The 23043-nt window shown below is 44.3% G+C and overlaps 1 protein-coding gene across 3 annotated transcripts in view; it reads right to left on the bottom strand.

The window, feature by feature from the left end:
- The window catches only part of UBFD1 (ubiquitin family domain containing 1), a 152374-nt gene that overhangs the window by 25396 nt on the left and 103935 nt on the right, over nucleotides 1–23043 (bottom strand). For all 3 annotated transcript variants that reach the window (XM_068110541.2, XM_068110543.2, XM_068110542.2), the window contains exon 5: nucleotides 7127–7232. In XM_068110541.2, coding sequence (XP_067966642.1) covers nucleotides 7127–7232 — 106 coding nt within the window. The remainder of the gene's footprint in view (nucleotides 1–7126; nucleotides 7233–23043) is intronic.

Here is a 23043-nt window from a genome sequence, read left to right on the forward strand (position 1 = left end):
TCCTGGTAATAACACTGAGAATTTCCTGTCTACATTCAGTATAATCCCAATCTAATATTGTGTATGACAAATTACAGCTCACAAATCTAATTCCAAGTTGGACAGCGAAGTCACAGCACTGTCTGTTAGGATTGCCCTAAATCCTTCATCAAATAGTCTGAGTGATTCACAATGTGATGAATTATGAGTGATTCACAACTCATTCACAATGTGATGAATAGTCTGATTTGGATGACCACAGCCACACACTGGGCTATCTTTGAAATTCCATTGTGGAGGTGGTGTTATATCCTTGCATGGATCATATGGATCCTGTTGAGCGCAGACCACTGTTTCCGGGAGAGGTTGAAACCTGGAGGCTGTTCTGTAGGATCACCCACTAGTTCTTTGTTAGCGATGTTGATGTCTGTCCAGCGATTGCGCCACCTATCCTGTGTTGAACCCCACATCACTCAAAACATTTGCAGAGTCCCAGAAAGGTTTGCTTCACTTGGGTGGCATATTTGGGAGATTCTGCAATTTTTCAATCATGGAGTCGACACTGGCTTGGCTTTGATGTGATTAAACTTTCAGCATTCTTGTCTTCTGTAGCACATCAGAAGGTGGAACGTTAGACAGGACTGGGAGCCACTGCATGGGTGTTGATTTCAGTGTACCGCTGATTATCCGGATCAGTGTTTTCAGGACAGTGTCCAAGTATTTAGTGTAGCTGCTCTCTGTCAAAACAGAGAGCAGCCACACAAACCAAAAACAATCCCAGTAAAACACCTGTATTGCGAAATAACAAAATTTTTCATGACGAGACATTATATAGCCAGTTAGCACCTCAGCATGATGAACCGAAAAATAACATTTAAAAAGCAATTCATCAAACAGAATGGACAAACAATTCCATGCCATCAAGGAATGAAGAACTTCCCCACCTTAGAAAAATTATCCTTCAAAGCTTCAGATAAAGTGAGGAAACCACAGACTGCTAGCAAAGGATTCTTCTTTCTCTTTTGTTCATCATGCTATTGGGACAGCATGAGGCAGAAGGAATCTTCTTCATCCAATCCTTGAATCAAAGTGAGGCAGATGAACTGTTTGCAATTCCTCTTTCTTCTGCCCTAGGCACATACCAATATGCAGAATGGGATCACAGAATGTGAACAAGGAAGAGTTTGAAAAACATGGAGATGATGCTTCATACAATGAACAGTCCTCCACAATGGAAAATGAACCTGGGTCTGCAACATGTGCGAATGCCAAGGCCATGAGGCTTTGCGTAGTGAAAAAGGTATTGTGGCTAGTCACCTACCTCAGTCACCAACCTTCAATGCTTTTGCCCTGAGGACACACAATGGTTTTAAAAATGATCTTACAGGTAAGTGGAGCCCATGACGTTCAAAGTATGGAAAGCAGTGACAGTCTGAAACAATATATATTTCATGTGGGCCTAATTACATTCGCAGTTTGAGTTGTTCCTAAAGCCACTGTCATACAAAATAACTTCTATTTTGTGCTGTGTATTGCTGTTAGACCCTGTTATTAGTCCCCTACCGGTGTACACCGGAGGGGACTATAGGTTTGCACGCCGTCCCTCCGTCTGTCAGTCTGTCAGTCAGTCCGTCCGTCCGTCCGTCCGTCCGTCCGTCCGTCCGTCCGTCCGTCCGTCCGTCCGTCACGCAAAGAACAGTTTTCCGGACTTTGTTTCTAAACTCTTAAAGCGAATGATTTCAAACTTGGCACATGGTTTCCTCATGATAACTTACAGATCAAGTTCGAACTTCACGACGTTTCGATCATTTTTGACAAAGTTAGTTTGAACTTTGGGAATTCTGATAATTCTGATGATCCTTAACTCAGTGCCATTTTAAGTTTTAATTTCCTTTAAAAACTATTTTCTCTGCAATAATAGGACCGATTGAGATCAAATTTTCACCTTTAGTGGGGCGGCTTAGCCCAAATATTCAAAAGAATTGTGCATTTTGTGATACAAGCACCAAATTTGGCACAAATGTACATTAATATGTTGCGAACATTTTCAGATATTGGGCCACTTGAAATTCCGTAATTTTTTTTTTCAAATTTCGTAATTTCAAATTTTTCGGGTGACACCGTCACAATTTCGGTCTTCGAGGCCGGCCGATAGGCAAAGTGTGACCGGAAGGGACGAGGTTCTCCTGACCACGTGGCCCTCGATCTGGGAAGCGAGAGGCGTTCCATTAGTGGACGCGCCCCTCACGCCCGACTTTTGAGCGGCCCCGGCAGGCCGTTTGTTTTGACGTTCCGTGACAGGCCCCGCACCCCCACCTCCGGGCCGACCGGAAGCTTGTGCTGAGTACATCATACCTGAACAACTCAGTGAGGCAGAACACAGCAGTGCACACCAGGGTGACCCCTTCAGTGCATAAACCAATTAACCTGTCCACTGCAGGGCATATAGAAATGAAGTTATTTTCTGCATATAATAATAATATAAGTTCAGTTCTATATAACAATTTCTGTTATCACCACTACCACTACTACAAGCTTTGTCTGGAATTTTGTGGACTAACAGACAAACAGACATACAGACAAGCTGGGATCAAAACATTACCTCCTTCCACCATTGAGTGTAGAGGTAAACATCATGGAAATTATATCATGCCCTAGATTTAATTCATGCTTACCCGTGTATTTGCTTCACTGGTTCACAAGGTCTTTTGCATACATGTAATTCAGACTCTCGTCTTCATTGCTGACCACACAATGTTCGCAACATATTAATGTACATTTGTGCCAAATTTGGTGCTTGTATCACAAAATGCACAATTCTTTTGAATATTTGGGCTAAGCCGCCCCACTATATCGGCCGGCCTCGAAGACCGAAATTGTGACGGTGTCACCCGAAAAATTTGAAATTACGAAATTTGAAAAAAAAAATTACGGAATTTCAAGTGGCCCAATATCTGAAAATGTTCGCAACATATTAATGTACATTTGTGCCAAATTTGGTGCTTGTATCACAAAATGCACAACAGGTTTGCTATGCTGCTACACTACTTAGGGGGGACTCGGTCTGAAGAATATTTTAATGGTAATTATGACGTCACAGGTCACACGGTTCGGCCGCCATATTGTTTTTCATGAAAACACGAAAACCCCTTTTTCTCTGCATTGGCTGAACAGATCGAGGCCAAACTTTGCAGGCGGATTCGCATACCCATGACGAACAAAAAAGTCAGTCAATGGTTTCAGAGTTATGACGTTTTTAAGCATGAACCTTTAAAACCGAGCTCGTCCGTCATTTTTTATCCAATCGAGGGGAGACTTCACAGATCTGTTCAGCATGTCAGTCTATTAAAATGTCCTTTTGGAATTTGCGATAGGGCACGTGGTTTGGCAGATTTCGTTAATTAAACGGAAAAAAAAAACTGGATATCTCTTGTTTATTCTAGAGTTCTCCTCAAGCCGCACCGCGCGCCCTCAGCCTCGTCTCACGGACGTCAAAAGCGCGACACCGCGCGCTTTCGGGAGGGGCGGAGCCAAGCTGAGCAACATATATATACACATCGATCATTGATCGTGAACCGGAAAATATAATAAATTACTGATATTTAGCGACTCGAAAGGTTCTCTATCAACAACATATTTTGTTGTGCTTCTGTTGACCTGTCTGCAAGGTGTATAAATTGAAGTCCCGACTGCGAATCACAGGTGAGCCCGTCCTGAGGTAATTAGCGATTGGGAACGATTCAGAACCTGTGGGTAAATAACCTTTGGTAATTTCCCCAACAGTTTTCTGGACGACAGACTGCCGGTAGAGGACATGTATTGCAGCGCAATACTCAGAATGCTTGTTTAGCATAGTAATGTGACAATGGTGTGCTGCAAAGTCAATGTAATGGTGGTATGTCATACTTACAAAATAGTCCATTATTTTTCTTGAGTATCAATATGATGAATATGCAATACAGTTTAGGAAACGTGTCTGCTCATCAGAGATTGATTATTTTAATGCATTGGTGATCAAATATTTTAGTGTGATACAAAATAAAACATGCAAACATTATGCAACCTGAAGAAACAGCTCTATCATGGAGCATTACAATGATTACCTCATACACATGTATTGGATCAAGATGAAGCAGTAGAAAACAATATGGGACTTTCAAAATGACGTAATCCGCCCCAGAATGCTCGGGGCGCATGCGCAGAAACCCACTGGAAACTAACCTTTGGTCAACGTGGGGCATCTTTGGGGCATGCTTATGCATATCATGTGTGTGCGATAAGAATTGTAACATAAAATGGCTCACATAGCTTCTAAAAGAAGCTGAAAATACTTGGAAATTACCTGAGAAATATGGGGTGGGGGTGCTCCTCTGCACAATGAAAGAGTAGGAGGGAGATGCTATACAGTGCATTCAGAAAGTATTCAGACCCCTTCACTTTTTTCACATTTTGTTATGTTGCAGCCTTATGCTGAAATCGTTTAAATTCATTTTTTCCCTCATCAATCTACACTCAATACCCCATAATGACAAAGAGAAAACAGGATTTTAGATAGTTTTGCAAATTTATTTAAAATAAAAAATTGAAAAATCACATTGACGCAAGTATTCAGACCCTTTGCTGACACTTGAAATTTAGCTCAGGTGCCTCCCATTTCTCTTGATCCTAAAGATGTTTCTCCACCTTGATTGGAGTCCACCTGTGGTAAATTCAATTGAATGGACATTATTTGGAAAGGCACACACCTGTCTATATAAGGTCGCACAGTTGACAATGCATATCAGAGCAAAAACCAAGCCATGAGGTCAAAGGAACTGCCTGCAGAGCTCAGAGACAGGATTGTGTCGAAGCACAGATCTGGGGAAGCCTACAGAAAAAATTCTGCTGCATTGAAGGTTCCCCACAAGCACAGTGGCCTCCATAATTCTTAAATGGAAGAAGTTTGGAACAACCAGAACTCTTCCTAGACCTGGCCGCCCGGCCAAACTGAGCAATCGGGGGAGAAGGGCCTTGGTAAGAGAGGTGACCAAGAACCCGATGGTCACTCTGGCTGAGCGCCAGAGATCCTGTGTGGAGATGGGAGAAACTTCCAGAAGGACAACAATCACTGCAACACTCCACCGATCTGGACTTTATGGCAGAGTGGCCAGACGGAAGCCTCTCCTCAGTGAAAGACACATGAAAGCCTGCTTGGAGTTTGCAAAAAAGCACCTAAAGGACTCTCAGACGGAGAAACAAGATTCTGTGGTCTGATGAAACAAAGATTGAACTGTTTGGCCTCAATTCTAAGTGTCATGTCTGGAGGAAACCAGGCACCGCTCATCACCTACCCAATACCATCCCAACGGTGAAGCATGGTGGTGGCAGCATCATGCTGTGGTGGTGTTTTTTAGCAGCAGGGATTGGGAGACTGGTCAGGGTTGAGGGAACAATGAACGGAGCAAAGTACAGATATTCTTAATGAAAACCTGAAACAGAGCGCTCAGGATCTCCGACTGGGCCGAAGGTTGACCTTCCAAAAGGACAATGACCCTAAGCACACAGCCAAGACAATGCATGAGTGGCTTAAGGACAACTTTGTGAAGGTCCTTGAGTAGCCCAGCCAGAGCCCTGACTTGAACCCAATCGAACATCTCTGGAAAGACCCAAAAATGGCTGTCCACCGACGGTGCCCATCCAACCTGACAGAGCTTGAGAGGATCTGCAGAGAAGAATGGCAGAAAATCCCCAAATCCAGGTGTGCAAAGCTTGTCGCGTCATACCCAAGAAGACTCGAGGCTGTAATCGCTGCCAAAGGTGCTTCAACTATGTACTGAGCTAAGGGTCTGAATACTTATGTCAATGTGATGTTTCAGTTTTTTCTTTTTAATAAATTTGCAAAACGTTATAAAATCCTGTTTTATCTTTGTGTCGTGACACCAAAATCAACATAAAAACAAAAAATCCAACTCCAATTCCTAGAAGTGGGGGACGTCGGCACCACCTCGACCAAGTCAGTGAAGGGGAGCCCAAGTCCCACCCACACATCCTTAACTCCCTTGGCAGAAATACTGCTGCATCACTGTCAAAAACATAAGTGCAACTTTGAAGCAAAATATTTTTGGATTTTAAAAAGGAAGCAAGAGAAGCAGATTTAAAAATAAAAAATAGGGGCAATACCCCTGGCGCTCACCTGGTAGAATAAACAGTATGCTGCACCGACTAAGGGTATTTTAAACCAATTTTAATGGTTGCTAGAAGACAGGGCAGCATGTAGAATCATACTAACATAATCATAAGACTTTAAACAAACAAAGAAAAAAAAAAACATTTTGGGGGGCAATCCCCCTCCCCCTCCCCCATATACCTCCTGAGACCCCAATTTTTCTAATACCTTGAACAAACAAACATTGGTACTTGGTACATCATGGGTGATTAAGGTTGTGGTGAAGTTTCATCGAAATTGCATGTGTAGTTTCTGAGAAGAAAGCAAATACCTATTTTGGGGGGTAATCCCCCCCTCCCCCCATATTCCCCCAAAGGGGCAGATTTTTTTTAATGCCGTGAACATACTTTGGTACATCACGGGTGGTGAAGGTTGTGGTCAAGTTTCATCGAAACCGTGTGTGTCGTTTCTGAGAAGAAAGCAAATACCTATATGGGGGGGCAACCCTCCAAAGACCCCCAAAGAGGCAGATTTTTTTTTAATGCCGTGAACAAACTTTGGTACAGCATGGGTGGTGAAGGTTGTGCTCAAGTTTTATCGGAATAGTGTGTGTAGTTTCAGAGAAAAAAGCAAATTCCTATTTCGGAAGGTCAAACCTGGATCCACTTTGACCCCGGTAGACCCCCTTAGACTCCGATTTTTAAAAATTTTTTTAATGCCGTGAACAAAATTTAGTCACAACCGAACAAATATCATTTGTGCTAAATTTGGTCGCAATCCCATAAGCGGTTTCGGAGAAGAAGTTTCAAGTGTTTACGGACTGACGGATGGACGGACTGACAACGCGCCATCGCATAAGCTCCCCTGAACTTCGTTCCAGGTGAGCTAAAAAACAGCATTATTTCCCTGAAAGTGACTCATTAAAATAACTGCAAAATTATTATATGCAGAGGAGGAAACAAAAGTAATCTTTCATAGATTCACATAAACACCCCACCACACCTTTGGTGCCAATCCAGAGCTGATCTTGTTCCAGTTTGAAAGTCAGGCGCACCTTGCCCCCAGACTTATTGAACATTCCAGAGAGAGGTACAGTTGGCAAACGCTCCTGCATCAGCACATACAAGGATGATAACGACTTCCAGCTTTTATATATTGCACAATAAACAGAGGTAACAAGTAAAATTAACCAAATGGAGATGCAATGAGAATATTACATATTGTTGTGGTTTTGTAAATAAAGGCACCGCCCCCCCCCCCTTTAGTTAGTTGCACCACAACATGTAGCCTCGCTTAGCCAGTTATTTCTTATTAAATGTGAAGTATAGTCTCCTTCCCAGTGTTAGTATGCGTTGAGGCAGGTAAGTAAGGGTAGGCCTCAATGGGCCTGGAATGCCATGTGGTGGGCCTAGGACAAGTCGAGGAGGCCCGCGGGAGGAGTCGGAGGGCATGGCTGGTAAGCAGTAAACAGCCTATGGGAGCTAAAGGGGAGTGGCCAACAACGGCGGCCAATGAGAGCTAAAGGGGAGTGGCCAATAACGGAGGCCAATGAGAGCTAAAGGGGAGTGGCCAGCAACGGCAGCCAATGAAAACTAAGGGGAGTAACTGATGAGGGGCTATCACGACACGTAACCCCCGGCGGCCAGTGGAACATTCTAGTGGGGCTCCGGCGGGATATAAGACCCGGCCCGGACCCCCGAACTCGCTCTCTGCTGCCCGCCCCCCCCCCCCCCCCCCATTCTCCCTGGCTCTGGTCTCTCTTTTGCCTTCGCTCTCTTGGGATTCAGGCTCTCGCAGGATGATCTCTCTCGTTGGCCCTGTACTCCGACGATCTCCCTGTATGGACTCCCTGCACGTGCGCTTTTGCCTCGCTGACTTCGGGACACGCTGCGTGGATTCCCGTTCGTGCACGACTGAGGTCGACGTCCCTGCCGCGAATATCCTCGAGGGGAAATGCCCAACGAGCCGTCCGGGGCGAACTGCACTAAGCGGCCGCGCTCCGTGCGCGTCTTCTTCTTCCTCCCCTTCCCCGAGCGAGTCAGAGGGCCCTTGTCTGGGAACACGTAAGTAAGGATTGTTAAGTTTCTCTTCTGTGTCCCTTTGCTCTCACCAGTGTAATTTTTGTGAATAAACCTGTGCTTGTTTCCAACTTGGCCATTTTCGTCCCTTCACCAATTGCCTCGCATTGCACGAGATAAAACCGCTCGATCAGGTTCATCGTAATTAACGGCACGAGTTACGCGACACGCAAATCGCTCGGGCGTATCAGACCAGCGTGACTCGTGTGAGGTCGAGCCCCTGTCCTCACGGCGGCGTGTGTATCGAAGGTACCCGGGTTGTGACCGGAAACCCTTCCACGCGCTCGCTGCGGGTTTGGCGGCTGGAATTGCTCAGCAATCAGCCCCCACAAGTGTAGAGTGGGTAGCGGCCTCGTGGACTCGAAGCTCGAGGGGGAGCAGGGCCTAATCCCCCCTCAGTACGTCGACGAGCTCGAGATCCGCAACAATATTATACACATCAGGTAGCTTGTAAAAAAAATAAAAAAATTTTTTTCCTTTTTAAAAGAGCAAAAAGGCAAAACACAAGTTTACAACACCGATGATCAATCTTCCCATTATACACGCCATTGTTTCTTTGTTCTTTAAAAGCAAGTGCCTGAACCAGATCATTTAATGATTGAATGTACCATACTCTTCACAAAGCGTCGATGCGGCCAAAGTTGTTTCTTCGCAAGGGTGGTTTGCCATTGCTTTCCCAGCATTATTTCTCTGTTCTCCATAATTTCAAAAGCTGAGCACCAGGTAAGGAACTGGCACATACCATTTTACCCTGCGCTCGCGAAGCGAAAAGCAGGGTTCGGTAAATGATTGCGTTCGTGTGGTGTACGTGCATGTCTGCATTTTAAAAATTCATTTTCTCGGCAACCGTTGGTCCGTTTGACACAAAATTTTACCATAGGAGCGCCTCCTTCTGGAGAATATTTAATGATAATTATGACATCATAGGTCACGTGGCACAGGTGCCCTCTTTGAAAAACCAAACAAACGTTGCACCTCTGTGTCTCCGAAACCGCTGCATGGAATAAGTTGAAACGCGGCTTATTGTAAAGAACTCCGCATGGGGAATAAATGTTAGCGATGACGTTATTGGCACCTTAATTATGATGTCATCATTTGACAGGGACAATGCTGAGTCTGATCAGTTTGAAATTTCTTGAGCGTGATCTACGTAACAATTATATTAGAGAATATACATTTATGATGTCACCACTCACATGGTCTGGCAGCCATATTGGCTCAAAGAAAGAAAAAAAACCTTTAAAAAAAACAGAAGAGTTGGCTCACACAAAGTTGACTGTGCAGGGTAGGTATTCTATGAACACTGTAGAAGTATAAAATTTCTACAGGTAGGCGAGTCATCGCAAGCATTCCAATTGAAACCTGTACCTTGTCCTTTTAATTATTGATAAAAATGCATTATAATGACAATAAACTCTGATGTATTGTTAATGAGATAGAAATAGTTCAGTTCTTTGATGAATCTTAACAATACTATATTTCAGAATGATCTTGTAGAAAAGGATTAATTATATTATTAAGGATATATATATTATATATATATATATATATATATATATATATATATATATATATATATATATATATATATATATATATATATAAATACTGTATATATATATATATATATATATATATATATATATATATATATATATATATATATATGTATGTATGTGAAGAATCAGCTCTTCGTTTGCAAAAGAAGTCCACAAATAGCCTGAAAAATGGCGCAGCTTTATTAATAACCAACTTATACGGATCCGGAGGAGGCCGACGTCTACAGCAATCTACAGCAAGAACATGCCACGTCAAGCCTTCCTAAAAACACATTGATTCCCAGTCCATTTATATAGGGACACGTTTTATCAGGAAATCTCCGAGGGAACAAACAACACTGGGAGAGGTTCCTCCCACCGTTATCATTCGGGGGAGTCAGCCCGTCCTTATCAATTGTTTTTCTGGGCTCCGAGAAAACAGAACTATAACTCACAAAGAGAAGAGTGTATGCTTAGCCAAACAAACCCATATATTTTATGGGTTTGTGTATATGAGTAATCCAAAGCATGTTTATACAGAGTCATGCGTTGCTGAGATTAAAACAAAATATATATGGTTAACGATCATGTCATTCTATTACGCAAAAACAAGCGCATGTGGGCGTGGTTTTACGACCAGCCTCGAAAAGCACACGTATACAATTTGTTCAGCCTGACCTCATTTTAAGCTTTTCCTCATCCAAAACTAAAACGAAGCAAAAACCCTTTATTTACTTTATGAAAATAGCATTTCTAGACAACATTTAAATCATAACACATTACGCCTAACGTCTATAACTGAACTTTAGGCAATAACAAATCTACTACTTGACATTCCTTCCTCTTGTCTCGTCGAGACAAAGTATCTTAAGAGACAACGTGCCACATTGGGCTTTATTGAAAAATAATTGTGTAATGCGGGTATTGAAAAAATAATTGTGTAATGCGGGTATCTCCCAAGGGCATATCGTGCGCCCAAAGCGCCTCGCCCGTGCATTTGGCGAACGTGTCGTGTGGTGCGTGCTCGGAGCCTGAGGGCTCAAAACATGAAAGTTCATTAACGTTTCGGATCCACAACGAAGACGTCTGGTCCAGATGAGGTTCTGCTCCGCCAGAGGGTGCATCACTTCCCCTGCGGAACTGGCTCCCCCCACCCTTTGCAGACGCAGTCCTTGCAGATCTTCGAAGTTAATCAACGGTCATGCCCATGAGGTCCCTCACGTGTTGCTGTTCTGGGGAATACAAAATGTCGTCAGTATCTTGTGTCTCAATTTCCTGGTCAGGGTACAGAGCGTAAAAATCCGAATCCGAATCACTTGAAGCAAAGAGATCCGCAACATGTGGATCAAAGAGATCCGAAACATTTGGATCAAAGAGATCCGAAACATTTGAAGAAAAGAGAGGGACTTCCTTTATGTCAAAGTCTCCCATGGGCGCCTGGTCGGCTTGCGGGTCTAGGACATCCGCGTCGGGTCCCTCAACCGCCAGACCCAGTGTCGCAATCAGATCCATAGTTGGGTCGGAAGGGGGCGTGCAGCTGTCAGCTTGTAATACATAAGCAGCGTTAGCCAGTACACGCAAGGGGTTTATAGCACAAGTATCACAGTCATCACATACACCGTTACAGGCAGCAGCCAGTTCCCACATGGGATCCACACAAGTATCACAGTTGCCACAAAATTCAATGCAATTTTCTGGAGCGCCGGTCGCAACTGCCTTGTTGAAGGACCCGTTCAGGTCGACGGCCTCTGTGGTCAGAGCCATAGTTGTTGTCGGCGGCTTCTTCACTTTCCATCCTGTAAAATACTTTCTCATACAGAGGAGGACTAGAGATTTCATTAGTGCCCCCCAAATTACTACCCCGATTATCACAGCCAGTGCGGTCAATAACCACTTCACTATGGTGCCCGTCCATCCCTGGAACCAGTCAGTGAGCCAGCTAAATGTATAAGAATTTTCGCGCGCGATCCGATCGATCCAATAGTATGTCATGAGCCGTAGCGGTGTCGTTTGCCACCTTTTCTAGGGCCAAAGCCAATTTATCTATCCGGAAACTATCCATGACTGTGCCCGCTCCTGGGAAGAAGAAACCAAACACCTTTTCCCCTAGGCTCCCGTGTAGTTTAGTGGTTCCATCTTCGTTCATGACTGACCTCTTATAACGCCTGTCCAAGGACTTTGGGTCTAGCTCATCCAGTATCTCAACGTCAGGAAGGACTGAACCCAGATAACATGTGCCCCCCCAATTATTTGGTAAATAGGGGTAAGCCTTGTCGCCGCATATAAACATTGTCCCATGGGGTGGGACCAGGTGGGTGGATAAGCACTGGAGTCCCTTTACCACCCCATTAATCCTACTAACCCCCCTAGAGAATGTTATAGCCGTTATGTTGTGGTTGCGTTTATCTTGCAGTACTATTCGTAATGTAATCCCCGAGCTCCCTTGTCCCAGCTTCCCGGGGAGAGTGTAGGCGCATTCTGATTCTCCCATACGCAAGTGGCCGGAACCCTGGAGGCAGACCCTCCCTTTCTGTGGTTTGACCCAGACGGGGGCAGGCCTCTCCGCCACATGGGCAATCATTGACGGGCGATAATTAAATTGTCGATTGCAACTCTTGCCGTTGTCAACCCCTTCTCTTTCCAGCGTGGTGACTAAACATGGGGAATCGATAGGTTGTGAGCAGAGGTCATTGAGGGACAGAGGTAGCACTATCATGTGTATTCCTGTGGTGCCTGCTTGGGGAAAGCGCATGCACGACCAGCGGTGTGTCCTATTTTGAATTGTTGCCACCTCCCTGGCCACTTTCCAATATGTGTTTTCACCCTTCTTTGGGGCCTTATTCTGGGGTTGTGGCGTGAGTATGTATTCGATGCATGGTATGTAGTTCCTTTCGCCACCGGCCGCGCCAGGGGTCCAGACGCTGCACCGGACCTGCATGGTCATGTCTTTCCCTAGGCGTGTGCGTGTTTGTAGCTTAAAATCAGGGGTTCCCCATTGGTATCCTGGTTGGGCCAAGGTCTTAATGCTAGCTTGCCCGTCTTCCCGGAACTCTCGTTGCTTTTGTAGTATCATGCCAACGCGTCCAGGCCCTGCCGACAGTGCTAGCCAATTTATGTTCACCCAATTTGTGTGCAGGGCTTTCTGTTCGAAACATGGTAGTGATACTCTTTGTCCCCATGTTATGGTGAGGTGTCGGGTTTCGTTTTCGCATCTATTGGAATCGGAATTTCCCCTAGCTGCTGTCGCTATCAATAGTATTGTACCTATGATTAGGCCCATCCTTACTGTGTTCTGGGGGTGTGGTGTCTGGTGCTTGTATGGCCAACTTACAGTGCGTGGCGTGGATCCACGAAGTCTTGCCCTCGCAAAAGACTGCCGTTGGTGTAGTCAGCAACACCTGGACTGGTCCCTTCCACCTTGGTTCCAAGGCGTTCTTGCAGGTGAAGTGCTCCACGAACACCTGGTCTTTTTCCTCTGATGGAACACCTGATCCACAAGTCTCCTGGGAGCGCCTGGTCTACAGGTCTCCAATTTCCTAATCCACTTTTTTTCCAAGTGGATCCAATTTTATTCAATATTCAATTTTTAAATTCAATCCCATTTAATCCAGTCCAATTCAAATTAAATTCCATCCTTCTCTCAGCATCCCATTACCTGTTTCCAACATCAATAAAAATAAAATTATAAAATTAATAAAAAATCAATCATCTCAACTCTCAAATTGAATCAAAAAATAAAAATAAACGAAAATTACTTCAGCGAGAGTTTCAACTAGAATTACCACAAACAAACCACCATTAACCTCCATTAACACAAACAAACCACCATTAACCTCGATTAATACAAACAAACCACCATTAACCTCCATGAACCTCCCCCTATTATTTATTTATTTTCACGAATAAACAAATAATAGAAATAACCTGGTCTACTTCCAATTTCAATTCTGGTCAGTTCTGGTGTCTGGTCACGCACAATGTTTTCCTCACCCACTGTGATTCGCTCACAATAGATTCTCACTGTTATGTCTGAAATTAAGCTACCCTACTGGGTATTCGTGAAGGGGGTCCATCTTTCCCAACCCCTTCCTTCACACCAGCCACTTCACGTTGTCCACCATACTCACTGAATTGTCATCAATTCTGAAATTCGTCTCATGAAAACACATCCCAGAGTCTAGTGTAACAGCCAGACAAACACATAGACACGCTGAAGACCCCAGGGTACCCATCAAACTAGCTTGTCCCCAGATCAACAACACAGCGAAACATGTAATTTTACTAAAATAATCACTTACTCGTAACTAGCTGGATAACTAGCATAACTAGCTCAACACCTGGAACTCATAACTAATACTCATACCACTAATTACTCCTAATAACTCATAATTACTTCTGTAATTACTCATACCAATACTTACTCAAAATAATGTAATATCCCAATCTTCACCCTTTATGCAAATCGAAGCACCCCGGACGATCCACAGCCAATATCAACCACTGTAGCCGTTTTCCCGACTCCAGGCAGCCACACGCAGCCACATACATCTCCATCCACGTCACACAAGACAACAGCCAACCAGTGTGTCCACCACACAGAAACCTTTGGCAATGCAACAACCGAACTCCCAGACAACCAACAACAAAACCCAATCCATCTCCATGGCTCATCCAGCAGTTCCAACTTAATCCAGCTTCACATACCGATTTCCCCAAAAACTCGTGAAACTTCACCCCCATTTTAGAAAAACCCTGGACTAAACCCTGACACCCTAAATAACTTCAGACCCATCTCCAACCTACCCTTTCTGTCAAAAGTTTGGAACGTGCTGTGGCCACTCAACTCAAATATCACCACTCTGCCAATAACCTGTATGAAACATCCCAATCCGGATTCTGCTCCAGCCACAGTACTGAAACTGCTCTCCTCAAAATCACCAGCGACCTTTTCTCTCCTCTGATGCCGGCAACCTCAACATTTTCATCCTCCTCACCTCAACGCCTCCTTTGACATCATCAATCACACCATCCTCCTCACCCTGTTTAGACCAGCTTGCGCCTATTAAACCCAAATTAGTTCACTCCCAAGCTTCACATGGACCACCTACTACTCTCAAATTATCCACTCTGGCTCCGGAATCCCAAAAGCACTCTTCTCTACAATAAACAAACTAAACAAACTCTGCAACGTGAACAAACTCCTCAGCTCCCTGGATACCACCACCTTGCTCCACACACCTGTTGGTGCACACCTGTGCACTCACACCTGGTGCCACCTGCACCCTCCTTCCTTCCTGGACCATTCATCCAAAGCAAAATTGACAGCATCTACAACAGCTTAATCACCACAATTCACTCCCCCTTAAGGTGTCCCCCAAGGTTCAGTTCTTGGCCCCCTCCTCTTCGTCCTGTACCTATCCCATTTAATCCGTCATGCACCATAGCCAATGCACCATGGTCTCCAATTCCACTGCTTCACCGATGACATCCAGCTTTTTCATCTCCACCAAATCGTGCTCCACCACCACCCACTCTATCCTGACAAACTGCCTAACTGAAATAAAATTCTAGCTTCAGATCAGCTTCCTCGAACTTAACTACGCTAAATCTGAATTAATCTTCATTCCCCCCAACATCGATGGTTTCCCAGTATCCACATCCGGAATCTTGGCATCATCATTGACCAAAACCCTCTCCTTTGAAAAATACACTAAACAGATCATAAAGACCTTAAACCTTAATCATAAAAACTGAAAAATGCTTCGCCATGGAATAGTCCACCACTCATGTAAATAATCATAAGAGTTCTGCGAAACATCTCCATCTTTAAAACTTAGCCAACCAAATTTAAACCACATGTTTTCCCCCCAAAAAACAAGTCACATTCTTTGTATATTGCCAACATTGTTCATCGTTTAAGTATCATCCAGACCTAAATTTTTATAAACCATCAACTTGTAGATGCATTTATTTATATCCCATTAACCCAAGAACTCTCAATTGCTTGGTTATATTTTAGTAATGTCATATATCCATATTTCTTTTCCAAATTGTTCCTGATATACACATTAATCCCATCTGTCTTCGTTTCCAGATGAACTCAAATCAGGAAATCAACACAAATCCTTATTACCTCCAATCAATTCAAAATTAAATCAAACAATTCAAAACCAGATCGGATCAGCGATCAGAAATCACTTTTCCAATCAACACATTCCAAGCAACAATTCATTCAAAGACCAAGCTTAAAACACAACTCTCATCTTACTGTGACAAATAAGCAACCAACCTACTTCACAAATAAAATAACTTTTAATAAATAATAATAAATAAATTAATAATAAAACCAAACCAAATAAATAAATACCAAACCAAATAAAATAAAACAGAAACCAAATAAATAATAAAATAACTTCACAAATAATAATAAAATAACTTATCTAAAACAAATAACTTTTCATCACCCCTTTCTTCTCCACCGCCTCTTACACTTAAACAGATCATAATTACTCACTCATACACTATTGCCCATCACCCAGTTGCCCCAGACCCAAACACAGGTTTGAAATCCCAGTAGGTTGTTCTTCAATCCCAACCATCATGTGATCCCAACATCTCTCCATTTATTTCGTTCCTCATGGGGTTGGTGTCTTATGGCCTTTACCTCTTACCCAATCACACTGCACATTATTCCCCGTCCTTGATGGATAATTTTACATCCAGATGGGCACAGCATCCCATTTTTGGCGACCCAGCCCTAAAACAAGCCCCTGGACTCCTTGCAGGCTGGACCAAAACCCCCGGACGAAGTTGCATCCCCAAACCCGTCCATATAAACTCCGTTGTTGTCCTGTTCGTCTCTCTGTGTTACATTTACATTTTGTGACTCACAGCTCCTGCCTCCATGGAACAATGACGCCTGAGCACTCAATTAGCCCTCCCAGTACCAAAGACTTACAATCAGACCGACAGACAGACAAATAACAGAGGCATGTCGCCAGCCCCAGCACAGGACATCCCCTTTCCGGGCAGGCATAATATAATCCACAGCATCGAAATGCCAATTTCTATCCGGACCCTCGCAAAGCCAAAATCCATGCATGCGTGCTCCATCATGCAACCCGATCTGTACTCGGTGCGCCCGGCGCCCCCTATAATCAGTGAGTTATAATAACCACAATATCTCTGGCACCCAACTCGTGATACCACAATTTAATCCACGTTACTTGCATCTCTTCATCCTCACAAATGTCCTCCATTTAGCGTGACTCAAATCCATCTCAAATCCCCACAGCTCGATCGAACACGTTACTGTACTCGACCCGGTTAAATTAAATTCCAAGCGTACTGTACCAGACTGACGCTTCCACAACAACAAAAAACTCGATATTCTCTGTCCACTAATTATGTACATGATTTTGGTTTTACCCACAATATAATGTCCCGATATTCTCCAGATTTAAGTCCTATATATCCTGTCGTTAAAGCAACACCCTGTAGACTGACTCCGCCTGTCGTTCTTCCAAGGTTAGTGAATTACCTCTGACCTTTCCCTTGCATATCTCGAACAAAGGTCAACTAAACTTTAAAAGGTCAAACTTCGAATTGGGGTAACCAGCGCTTTATTATCCCACAAGTAATGCAAGTCCGGCGTCATTCCCTGCATGAACCACATCCAGACAGACAAATGACCCTTATTGAGGCTCTACATCGCAAAATGCTAGCTTCTACGAATCCAACAACCGTCACAATCCGTTCAGGGACTTCCGTACGTGCTCTACAATGCAGCACCTCTCTACCTGGTGCACCTTTCGCACATCCCTCCTCGTTCGTACAACGCTTCATCAACACACCTCCTCGCGCCCACACCTTGGCACAAGCCACACCACATACCGACAGTTGAAACCTCAACCGTCCTCCTTCCTCGGATCAGCGTTCTGTTGAAAACGTGACATTTCTGCTCAAATTATTGAATTTCCAAATACTCTCCCTGCAGCGCCCGTGAGGCAGCTTGTCCCACATTATCTGCCCCCAGACCCATATGCGTTTTAATAACTTAACCTTATCAGCATCGTTCGCCAGCATACCCTTTGTCCGGCGCATCGATCATCCCAAATGCTTCGATGCATCTTCCAGCCGCCACTCCGCACTGTACCTTACTGTATGAACAAGACTTCCTGTTGGAATTTGGCTCCGGAAATTAATTACTCTGTCTTGAAATCGTTTAATTTAACCATCCTAAATAAATCCATCCATCTATCCATCTTATAAATCCATCTTAAATAACGTATTCGTCCTGTGACATTGCCTGGCATATATGTCGCAGCCGGCCACTATTCCGACATGGCTCATGACTCATGTCTAATTCTGACAAGAAGATGAAGGATGAAGGACACATATTGAGTGCGGAAGTCCGGAACACATAATGAGTCCGGAACACATATTGATTCGAATTCTGCATTTAGCGAAAAAAACAGCCCATCCTGCAACCATCTCCAATAAACCGCTTCATATCAACAGTAGATCGACAAGGGCACTCCGGGTGCTTTCCTGACCCGATTTATATCAATTCGCTTCCCAAACAACTCCCAAACAGATGAAAATCCGGACTCAGTTCAGGACCTCGCCTGTTCTCTCGGATAGACGTTAAAATGGACATTCCCGGCCTGAATTTCCCCCAAGTCGAGCAGATCGCTTACAAAGTTTCACACCGAAACCCTCTGCTTTGCACTTGACACACAGACAAACACATTGGCCAGACACACACGTCAATTAACATCCCAATATACATTCATTCCTCATTCATGTTACATCTCTCATTCAAGGAAAAGGATTTTTTGGGACGGGTTTGGACGGGGGGTGGGTTGAGGTGGAAAGGGGAGGCAGGGCGGGGGGTGTTGGGGTGTTGCCTAGAGCCCCGGGACTGAGCTCAGGTCTTGGGGGGGTGGGGGGTCTTGGTCTGGTATCTGGTCCAGCGGCATCACTCGCTGTTTTACTTGCTTAACTACCTCCTTAATTGTTTCACCTGGCCCATTTCCTGTGAGCTTATTTATTTTCTCTTGTCCACCAGGTCCTGGCCTGCTTTATCTGGACCTCTTGTCTAGAACTTAGTCTTAGAGCTTCCTGGCTTGACCTCGTAGTTGTCACTACCTTCTTGTCAAACCTACCTGGTACCTACGCATTTCACCCTTCCTGGCCATGTCCCTTTGGCCGTCTAAGTTTAGCCACAGCCCTTCGTTCCCTGGCATGCAATGGCATACCCCATCTTGTCTCTGGGCTGTTCCTTCCTGGAAAGTTCTCGGCCTGGCTCGACCTCACTTTCCCCCCTTCCCTTTTACCGAACGTTATCTTCACCGATATCCTGCGCAAATCCTTTTACTGGCCATGTTCCTATGGCCTTCTATGTTCCTATGGCTTTCTATCTAAGTTTAGCCTAAGTTAGCCACAGCCCTTCGTTCCCTGGCATGCAATGGCATACCCCATCTTGTCTCTGGGCTGTTCCTTCCTGGAAAAATCTTGGCCACCCGGTTTCAACCTATATGGCTGTCCGACCTCATTTTCCCCTCCTGGTGCTAACTGTAACTTTAAGCTTACTGTTAAGTCCTTACTTGTATCCTTACTATTATTTATTTATCCTGGCTTTAACAAAGCTACGCCATTCTGAGGCCTAAATGAGCCTCTACTTACAATTTCTGTTCGAGTGCAGACAGCGGGGAAGACAAGGAGACTAGGCCCGCGCGAGGGAGGAAGGTACGAATTTGGAATAATAGCCCTCTGATATAAAACAACTCCCACCTTTACTCAAATCAACGTGCCGGCGCCGGCCTCAGGTCAGCCTTCCTCCTGTCCATCGGGCTCCGTTTCCCGTCCTCCGCGTCTGTTGACACCCCACTCCTGGTACCATCTGTGAAGAATCAGCTCTTCGTTTGCAAAAGAAGTCCACAAATAGCCTGAAAAATGGCGCAGCTTTATTAATAACCAACTTATACGGATCCGGAGGAGGCCGACGTCTACAGCAATCTACAGCAAGAACATGCCACGTCAAGCCTTCCTAAAAACACATTGATTCCCAGTCCATTTATATAGGGACACGTTTTATCAGGAAATCTCCGAGGGAACAAACAACACTGGGAGAGGTTCCTCCCACCGTTATCATTCGGGGGAGTCAGCCCGTCCTTATCAATTGTTTTTCTGGGCTCCGAGAAAACAGAACTATAACTCACAAAGAGAAGAGTGTATGCTTAGCCAAACAAACCCATATATTTTATGGGTTTGTGTATATGAGTAATCCAAAGCATGTTTATACAGAGTCATGCGTTGCTGAGATTAAAACAAAATATATATGGTTAACGATCATGTCATTCTATTACGCAAAAACAAGCGCATGTGGGCGTGGTTTTACGACCAGCCTCGAAAAGCACACGTATACAATTTGTTCAGCCTGACCTCATTTTAAGCTTTTCCTCATCCAAAACTAAAACGAAGCAAAAACCCTTTATTTACTTTATGAAAATAGCATTTCTAGACAACATTTAAATCATAACACATTACGCCTAACGTCTATAACTGAACTTTAGGCAATAACAAATCTACTACTTGACATGTATATATATATATATATATATATATATATATATATATATATATATATATATATATATATTGTTGCGGATATGAGGATTGTATTTTTTTTATTGTGTGTTTTATTAATATTGCTTGATTCTGGACCCTCCTGCCTCCAGTGTTGTGTAAAGGTCAAAGGGCGTCCCATAATTAGTCCATAAAGCATACACGTCAGCCAATCATAGATTTCCCCCTGGTTGATAGTTATATCTTTATTATGTGTATTAGGGTAAGGCCTTGTCTCCCATTAAGATGACACTCCATTGCACCAAGTGAAATAGAGTAGCACCCCCCTTTCATCATTGCCAAGCCTCGATTGCCAATTACATCCCCTCCAAAACCACCATTGAACATGTGCTCGGGTCGGGGAAGACGGGCGTGCCCGCCCGTTGTCATCAAGGGCAGAGCCAGAGGGTCACGCGACCAACCAGGGCCGAGGTGAGCACACCGAGGGGCGTGTCCTGAAGGCCGGCGGCTTGATCGCCGGAGGCGCTATAAAAGCACGCGCGCAAGGTACTGCGAGAGAAGAGATCATCCAGCAGCGATTCTTGTCCAAAAGAGAGCATCCAGCAGCGATTCTTGTCCAAAAGAGATCATCCAGAGAGATCATCCAGAGAGATCATCCAGGGAAGCACAACGCCTGCTATTCGTCGCCTTGCTCGCCAAAATTGGACCAAGCAAGAGAGTTGGGCAAGAAGCAAGCATGTTGTTCAGTTGTGTGGTTGAGTCAGACGAGTCCTGGCAAAGCGCGCGACGTCCACCGCAGCAGCAGCAGACACAGCAGCAGCAGCGGCGGCCACAGCAGCAACAACAGCAGCTTGGGGCCTTGACGGCAGTTTTGAGGAAACGGCATCGCCGATCGTGCTGCAGTACCCTTGGACCTTCCTCTCCCCCCAGCCATCCATCTCCCGCCAGTCCTATCATCATTCCCCGCGTGAGTCTGTCCTTGTTTGTTCTGTCCCTGGGTTAATTAAGACTGCATAGATAAGCTAGCGATTTTCACTGTGTCCTTCTGGTCCGTCCCTCTGTCTATTTTATTTTCTTATCTTTCCTTCTCCTTGGTTTTTTTGAGCCTGTAAATAGCAAATAAATTATATTCGTATTTCCAACCTTTTTGTCTGCTTCTTCTTCACATCCGTGTCGCCTTAGTCTTTTCCCTATTGAATATCTGTGGCGCGATCCGGCCAACGTTCGGGAATCGGGGTAACTGTACGGCCGCGGGGCCATCCGCTCGGCAAAACCAACATCTTATCCGCGGTCCGTAACAATATATATATTATGTGTATTAGGGTAAGGCCTTGTCTCCCATTAAGATGACACTCCATTGCACCCATTAAGATGACACTCCATAACTCCATTGCATTATATATTACATTTAAAGGTATTTAACAGAATAACTCAGACTCTGGTTGACACAGGTATTGCTTTTGTGATGAAAAGACATACATATCTCTCATTTGCAGTCCTGTGTAAATACTAGTTGGGGATAACATTGTAAAGCTTTGTTGTACAAAGACAATTATATTTTGGTTCAAACAACCCACTGAGCAGACAATGGTTCAATCAGCGATTCCTCGAACCCCGATCTACCCCTTCCCAATCCCTCATCGGAATCCCTCGTCCCCCGATCTCCTGCTTCCTGCCCACCCCACTGTGAGGACCTAATCAAATATTCGCCCTTTGTTCTAATTGATATAAAAGAGGCAAAAACAGTGCGATCAGTGAAGAATACTCGTGACGACCCGGGGTCCTTGTGCTGTGTGAGTTTGTTATACCATGTATTGCTGTTGTAACAGAATGAGTATTTTTCTCAGTGTTATTAAATTTTACAAGTATTCAATGAGTGCACATGACTTGGTTTATGTACACCTAATTGTTCTTCAACAATACCAACTAGTTATTTAAGCCTTTGAACTTCCAATCTCCCCCCTCCAATCCAATCTTCCCCAATCTTCCACAATGGAAACGAGATAACGCCTGACTGAGGTCTGCAAAACCGACAAGATTCCCCCACTTTGCTTCTGATGGATAGAAGGCTGACTTGTCTGTAGTTGAGTGGATAAGACTGGGAACCCTTCTTGTGAATAGGGGTGGTTTTGCAACTTTCCAAGATGAAGGCATAGCATCTGAGAAAGAAATGGAGAGGACAGAGGATAAGGCCGAAGCACGGATCTTGAGGATTCCAGTGCCAATGCCATTGGGTCCAGTTGCGGAGGCGGTATATAAATTAATGAGAAATCTCTTAGCCAAAGTGGGAAAGAAGTCCGTGTGCTGCAGAGAGTAATCTGTGATGGTGGAAATAGTAGATAAGGGAAGTTACAGAAGAAAATTTGTACAAGAGACAGACTTTGTAGGAAAATGAAGCACATGAGAATTATGATCAAATGGAAGGCCAACTGCATTAAAGTCGTCAGAAGGAACCCAAATAAGCAAAGAGCAAAGATTGAGTCATCAGGAGGAACCTTGATAGGATTGGGGTTTCAGCCACTACTCCTCTACCCTCAAACCAATGCAGGCTTAGCCAAGTCAGACTTACAAAAAATAGCCCCATGGGGGACTGTGTTATTTTCCCACTGTTTGAAAATATTTTAAAATAAATTACCTGAATTTGAGGTGAAACCCCCTTTTCAACCCCTTATCGGGGGTGGATCTGGATGGGGAGCACAACCCCATGAGACTT

This window comes from Myxine glutinosa, chromosome 3, assembly GCF_964187855.1.
Source record: "Myxine glutinosa chromosome 3, kmMyxGlut1.1, whole genome shotgun sequence".
In the NCBI taxonomy this organism is placed as follows: Eukaryota; Metazoa; Chordata; class Myxini; order Myxiniformes; family Myxinidae; genus Myxine; species Myxine glutinosa.